General features: G+C 38.6%; 1 protein-coding gene across 3 annotated transcripts in view; it reads left to right on the forward strand.

The window, feature by feature from the left end:
* KCNH7 (potassium voltage-gated channel subfamily H member 7) overlaps positions 1 to 2,815 on the forward strand; it is a 220,056-nt gene extending 217,241 nt beyond the window's left edge. For all 3 annotated transcript variants that reach the window (XM_027678733.1, XM_027678734.1, XM_027678735.1), the window contains 2 exons: positions 136 to 328; positions 1,707 to 2,815. In XM_027678733.1, coding sequence (XP_027534534.1) covers positions 136 to 328; positions 1,707 to 1,973 — 460 coding nt within the window. In that variant the 3' untranslated portion in view covers positions 1,974 to 2,815. The remainder of the gene's footprint in view (positions 1 to 135; positions 329 to 1,706) is intronic.
* The last annotated feature ends 4,607 nt before the right edge of the window (positions 2,816 to 7,422 follow it).

A 7,422-nucleotide genomic window follows, 5' to 3' on the forward strand; every position in this document is an offset into this window, starting at 1 on the left:
AAGACATCGTCATGCCACAACAACCAGTAGTTTTATTGGTAAACTGCAGGGCCCTCTTGAATGCCTCTGTAATCAGTATGTTAAAATATTCCCACTCCTGGCTATGAGTTAACTGATCTCGTATTACTTCTCTAGGCTTGAATCCCAAATGACTGCTGATATCCAAACCATCCTGCAGCTTCTACAAAGGCAGTCAGCACTCATTCCACCTGCCTATAGCATGGTGACTGCAGGGGCAGAGTATCAACAGCCAACAGTTCGGGTGATACAAAAGCTTCAGCCTGCAGCATCCATTAAAACAGACAGAAGTTTCAGTCCTTCATCTCAGGTAAGTATATGTACAATAAGATTAAAAGAGGTTTGCTAGTCTTTTTATCTTATGATGGAAGAAATCCACACCAATCTAGGTGCTTGTTCACTAGTTTAAATATGAAATTATTACTTTGAGCTAACACCTGCACAGGGAGCTTAGACACCACAGTTTCAGAGGCCAAATTTTCTATGAGGGTTGTAGAGATTCATATCAAAATCAGACTGATTTCCTTTATTAACATGCTCTCCACATAAGTTAGCAGAAAAGGTAGATATTAGACACAGCTCTAAGACACAAAGACATTCCAAGCATCAGACCTGCCTGCATGGGTTCATCTACCATAGGTCCCATTCATGAAGTCCTGAGAAGAAGCATGACTGTGTTTTCCTCAAGGTACAGACCAGACAAGTCCAGCTGATGCAGCTGCAGCATAATGCTTATACACATATGGAATTGTGAGGGGCTAAACCCGTTCTTGTGTCCAGTCCCTCACTGGTGCTGGAAATACAAACATACAGAGGCATGACATAGCTGTGTTTCCCAATACACATTTTCCATTCCAGTTCTTTTCAGGTAAAATTTGATAATTTTCCAAATTTGTTCAGGATTACTGAAGTTTAACAACTTAGAGATGTGGCTTATTATTTCCAAACAGGTTTCTGAATGTCTAGGAATCCTAAATCAGTCATATAGCATACAATTAGCAAATCCAGTGTGCTTGGCTGTGTAGCTCATATGTATGCTGGGACACATATGGGCACAGTAAGTTTAACACATCCAGAAGGCATCAGTTTACATGCATAAAGATTATCAGGGTAGCAAACACATAGCAGTAGTTTTCAGAAGTGTAAACCCACCATGCATGTACCTGCGCAAAACATACACAAATATCTCTCTTTGAACAGAGGTGTGCCAACCCGTGCAAACATCAACAGGTGCACTGCACACTTCACACAAATTCCAACTTTAAAAGTGAAGAAGAACTGAGTGCTGAGTCTGGAATCCAAAATTGTTAGAATGTTCAGAATTAAGCAACTTTGGAGTTATGCTCTGAAACAAAACTGCAAATTCAAAAATGTTGAGATCCATCCTCTTAGGCTGCATCTCAAGAGTACTCAGCCCTTCAGAAAGGGCTGCTCATATGTGTATCTTGATGTTATATGAGGAAGTCTGAGGAGAAGAAAAGATATCCAGGCTTCTACAATTAATCAACAGAATTGCATTCAATTACATTAAATCAAATGCAGTACCATATAAAAATATTTCAGAACACTGCTTAATTTTCAAAGATGGTTTTCTATCAACTATCTGAATGTGCTAATTTTGAACAGAACAAGAGCCTGGAAGAGACCAATTTAATTATTAACATCTTGTTTCTTCTCATCCTTCCCAGTGCCCTGAACTTCTAGACATTGAAAAATCGAAACTTAAATCCAAAGAATCCCTCTCAAGTGGAGTGCATTTGAACACAGCCTCAGAAGACAACCTGGCTTCTTTTTTAGACCAAGAACATGACCAGTCTGTAGAGCGGCCCCCACAGCGCTGTAAACCCTGTCTCCCGCCAATTAGGCACCCTTCCTTGCCAGAATCTTCACTAAGCACTGTAGGAATCTTGAGTCTCCATAGGCATGTTTCTGATCCTGGTCTTCCTGGGAAATAGTACTTTTATACTATTACTTCACATAAAAATGTAAGTGCTTTTAATGGCTGTTTTTCCTTTTTTTTTTTTTTGTATTTAAATCCTCTATACTTGACTCAGGGGCTACAAGGAATATACCATTATATGCAAAAGTACTGTATATTTTCCTAAATCTGAAGCTTGTAAGGTAAAGTTGAGCGGTTGTGATGTAAATATATATATACACACACTAATTGTATGTTCCAAATATAAAACTGCCAGCATTCTCAAGGCACCTTAAATTTTTATTTTTTTTAAATAACATGCATGTTCTGAAATTACAGTTTACGTTGCATGGAGATTACCATTTACTGCTGTCATGGAAATAGTATTTTATTGTGGATATGTCTTCAGAGCAAATAGGAGACCAATAACAATAATTCACATAGAAAAACTCCTACCTGACCAAGCTAAAATTCAAGCAAAATCCTCTTTTAGCTCACTTTTGAAAACTGATTTATCTTTCTTTCAGTGAGCTTTCTATAATAAATCACAACTAGTCTGAATCTAAAGAAAGAATAAGGTAACCAAGTATTCTGGGCTTGAAACAATTAAGACAGAGAAAATAGCCTCCTTCCAAACCAGTTGAAGTAGGGCAGTATTTTAACAGACAGGAAAATTCCACCGCATGCTGGAAAGTATCACCAAAGGTCACATCCACTGCATTAATTGAATAATTTGTTCCACTACATTTTGGTTTTGGGGTTTTGTATTGTTTTTCTTTTTTTTTTTAATTGCATCATAGAAGTTAGCTGTGATGAGCAGACAGGTACTCTTCATCTGTCATACAAACATAATCAAATGCAATAAACCTAATTTCTATATAATACAGAAGACTGTGTTCCTTTTGTTCAATGCAAATTATTAACAATCTGTTTAATTTAAAAATACTTCACACATTTTTGTGTTATAATTAGTAAGGTGGCTGTTTGCAGTTACCTCTTTTTACTGACTGGCCCCTCCCAATGATCCTGGATAGGGTATATCTGTATGTGAACACACACATACACCAGGCACACATTCCTGTATGTATGCATGTGTGTATTTTATATATGTACATAGGTGTGTATGTATGTGTATATATATTTATACACACACACACAAGTATGTGTATATACCTACACTTATATGTAGGAGTATAGATATAGACTATATATATATATATATATGTATATATGTAAAATCACTTTCAGGAACAATTGTAAACTTTCTTATTACAAAACGAGTAAGCTTAGCTTGTGTCCAAAGCTGACTACATTAGAATAAAATGATTTAAGGTCTGTAGGCTTTAAATACAGTATGTACTGTATGTGCATAATGCTTTGTGAATACTTAGATTTAATTTTATTAAAATATTATTCTGCTTCAAATGTTGTGTTTATTTTTAAATGAAATTACCTTTTTATTACTGTTTTTAAATATTTAAAAATGTTCACATGATTTTCTAATCTTATAGCTTTAATGTGAAACTCCTCTAGGAAGAAAACTGGTTTCAGAAAAGCATGTAATCCAACTGTTAGTGGGGGAGCACTTCAATCTTAACTGAAACCAAACTATACCCTCTGTTCTAAACCAGTGCTACAGACAGATGCAATAGCAGTTGTCCCTCACACAGATACATATGTTGTACGTTGGGGTTGGAATGAAACATGACACTTCCAGTCATACACAGCCAGTAGATTAACCCAAGGTGGGTGAATCTTCCCTCATTTAAAATCAGTGTGTGTTGGGCTACTGAGCAAGGCTCTGCTTCACCTTTGCTTTTAAAGATACAAAAATGAAGTGAATACCTTTGTAAGTGAAAAGATAAACCAACCCTTCCCATACAAGATCAAATTTTCTTCTGCCTCATGCTACTGTTGATTGTTGAAAGGTCCAAATGCTACCACAGGCTGACTGCTCTTACTTCTACCATGACTCCAGGAGGTCTGCACTGCTCAGTGCCTTGCAGGATCAGATCCTAGGGACCATTCAGAATCTCTGCCTGCATATACTCCATTGATGCAGGAGTGCTGAATAAAAAACAGCTTCTGCTTTTTTTTTACCTTTTTTTTTCAATAGCAAGTGTTAATGACTTCTGCTCTATCTCAGTCTATATTAATGTCTGCTACAAGGAACAGGTTAGTACATTTTCTAAAAAAGTATTTGTGCTTATGCTACATTCTAAAAAGTCTGCTATAAATTAAAAATAAAATCAACGAAAAAAGTATAATGCATGAGCATTGGTTTACAAAATGTCTTTTGTCCAATTTCATCACTTGATATTTCACATTAATGTAAAGAGACTCAGCAAAACAGATGGACTGGGAAAGGAGCACTGGGGAAGAGGAGGAGCTACAACTACTGCAGTTAGTCCACGTGAAGGAAAAGTTCCATTCCTTACTCCTTTTCTTGGCTCCTTCTCTTCTCTTTGTATCAAGAAGAAGAATCTCAGGTGGGGGAAACTAAGGGAGACTTTACAATGTTATGGAGATTCTAAGCTTCCTAGACATCTGCCAAGGAATGCAGAAACAGAACAAGAAAGTTTGGTGGCAATACTTGAACTGCCCCTTCTCTGTCAAAGAAAGATCTGCCTTCTCAGGTGCCTTCTCAGGTACCTTAAGTGAAGTACATGAAGACCCCTGTTTCAAACATTTTTTTCCAGAAGCAGGTTCAAACCATTTGTTTTGAAAATGTGTTAATTTTCTAAACAGCAAAAATTGCCCCTTTTATTTGTCTTTAGTTTTGTTGCTGTTTTGGGGTTCCTGTTTGTTTGGGTTTGGGGGGGTGGGTGTAGTTTGGTTGTTGTTGGTTAGTTTGTTGATTTTTTTGAAGGGGTAGGGCTACCTTTAAGCCCAGTCTGTTCTGACTTGACAGAAATGGGTCTGTGTTATCCAAATCAAACTGGGAATAATGTTAAGGATTGTATACCCACACATTACAATGCACAACTTCTAAATCTGTAGAAGCTTTCAGAACTTTAGGAGGTAAGTTTTGGATTTGCTTGAACCTAGGAACTTGGCTATGTACATTTAAAACCTGTGGCTGAAAGTATGTATAAATTAAAAGCTGTAGATTCAGAGAAGTCTCCTGGCAATTCAAGAACAGCTAATGTAGTTGAAGTACCAAAGAAACTGGGACAATCACTCCAAATGTGAGAGATGAGACCATACAAATCAGCAGAACTCTTCATGAAGTTCATTGGGTCCCACCAGTTCAAGATTTAAAGCAAAGGACAGATTGTGATGCTTTTCAATAGTTAAGCTGTGCAGCAACCTAAACCATTTGGATGTGCATGTTCATCTACAGGCACAAATTTCCAGTAAAAAACATTAGTCCTGTGTGTTGACCTGCCCAAGACTGCTGTTTCCAGGAAGCATATTCCCACCTGCATGTCTTCCTCTCCTTCCATGTTCCCATTCTGTTCACTCAACAAACACGTTGTCTGGTCTCCCATCTCCCTGCTGCTGCCAGCAGATGAACCTGTCTTCCCTCTTTCTCCAGCAGATTATGTCCTGGCAATCTCCTCCCTCTGATGAGAATTCATCAGAGCTCCTATCTGACTCACCAGCATCATAACACATAAAAGCTGAAAAGCACTGCTTGGCATGGCCTCTGGCTGCCTGCAGAGGTGAAGCAACAGGAGTTTTGCCCACTGATGAATTGCATTTCCTCCCATTTGTGCCGCTGATCTCTAAAATGCTGGACACAAATAGAATTCTTACACTGTTAACACACGTCTACACTGCATGGTGCGGTGCTGTGACTTGCAGCGTGGTGCTGTGGCAGTGCTGTGCTCAGTCATCATGTACGCAACCTCACACTAGCTGGAATAAACAAGTTGCATTTTTTTTTATAAATCTCTAGAAGTTTTAAATGTCCTTTTAATGCCTGCAAACCCTCAGAAACAGTAAAGGATTGTTGTGGGATAAATACACGGCCTAATTTACCACAAGTACATGCACAACAAAACAAACACACAAACAACCCATCTGCACACACTGAACCCAAGTGAGTCCTGTGGGCTTCTGAGACTGAGCAAGGAAGGCTCATGTGCCCTCCAAATAAGGTACTGAAGGCAAAAAAAAAATAGCAAAGGAAAAAAAGACATGATACTTTCTTCAGAAATCTTTCAAAGGAAACTTGCATAAAGCAGAAATAAAAAAGTAATGACGAAGTAAGAGTGAAAGCTGACATAAGTAGAAAGACAATGAAATGAAAACAAAACCAAATTAAGTTGAAGGAAGCTCCTCTGAGAGCAGAATGTTGTAGCACATCTCAACATGACAATCAGCTGAGGGCACAATTTGAATTACAGAAAATTTTAGTCTGGGAAAGGACCTCTAGAGATAGCTGGCTTCCTTTTAAAAGGAAGACATTAAATCAAGGACCCTGTCAAGCCAAGTGTTGAATATTTCTGTTGAGGAAACTCCCACTACTTCTCTGGGCAATATATTCCAATGTCTAATTGTTTCTAGACTGGATAATAATTTTTTCTTACACCTGGAAATAATTTCCCCTGAAGAAATGTGTTCCAATTGCTCCTTGTCCTATGTACCCCAGTGAAGAGGGATCCCACTTTCAGGAGCTGGAAAACTGTTGTCCCAAAGCAGGTTCCTTCACCTGGTGGGCAAGAGGCCAATCCACACACAGAGTCAAGGTGTATGATTTATTTACAGTTCTGCACAGGAAGGGGTACTGGGTGGCAAAGCCACAAAGACAGCACCATGACTATCAACATTTTTTATACATTTTAGCAAGCAAAGGCATTAATGTTCATTGGCTACAAGTTACTAATTAATTAGTATTCTATCTTCTGTTGGTTAAATGATTGCCTCACTTCTTATGCTAATAAGTCCACATGCTCTGTCTTCCTCTTTTTTTGAGTCAATGGGTTTCTTGAATTGGTAGTCACAATCTCCCCCTGCCGGAATTACCTTCGATCCAGTCAGAGCTGATTTCAGCACAATTGCTAAGTCGGCTTTATTAGTTTCTTCCTTACCTTGGGAGTTCTATCAAATGTCCTCGAGGCCCGTACATTCTGTGTTCTTTGTGCCTACCATCAGTGGTACATCCTTTGCCTCAAGCTTTGTTAATCTTCCCCTAGGTCTGAGATCATTGAAACATATCACACCCTGAAACTTCAAAAGCCAATTCTACCCATAACTAGTTTATTTTTTTAACACCTGGACATCTGTGGTTGGAACTCCCTTGAGCCTTATCTTCTCCAAACTTTATAAATCCAGTTCCTTCCAACATGTACCAGGCTCTCCAATCCTGTTGGTCCTCTGGACTCTCTCCAATTTTTCAGTGTCTCTCTTGAGCTGTCCAGGACCAAAACATTGCCTTATCTCAGAATCACACTGAGGTTCCCGAAAACCCCAAGATGGAAACCAAGACTGCTTCTGCAGCTCAGTGACGTCTACCTTATGGGTGAAACCACATCTCAGGG

Source organism: Neopelma chrysocephalum, unplaced genomic scaffold (genome assembly GCF_003984885.1).
Source record: "Neopelma chrysocephalum unplaced genomic scaffold, ASM398488v2 Primary Assembly neopelma1_44, whole genome shotgun sequence".
NCBI classification, from domain to species: Eukaryota; Metazoa; Chordata; class Aves; order Passeriformes; family Pipridae; genus Neopelma; species Neopelma chrysocephalum.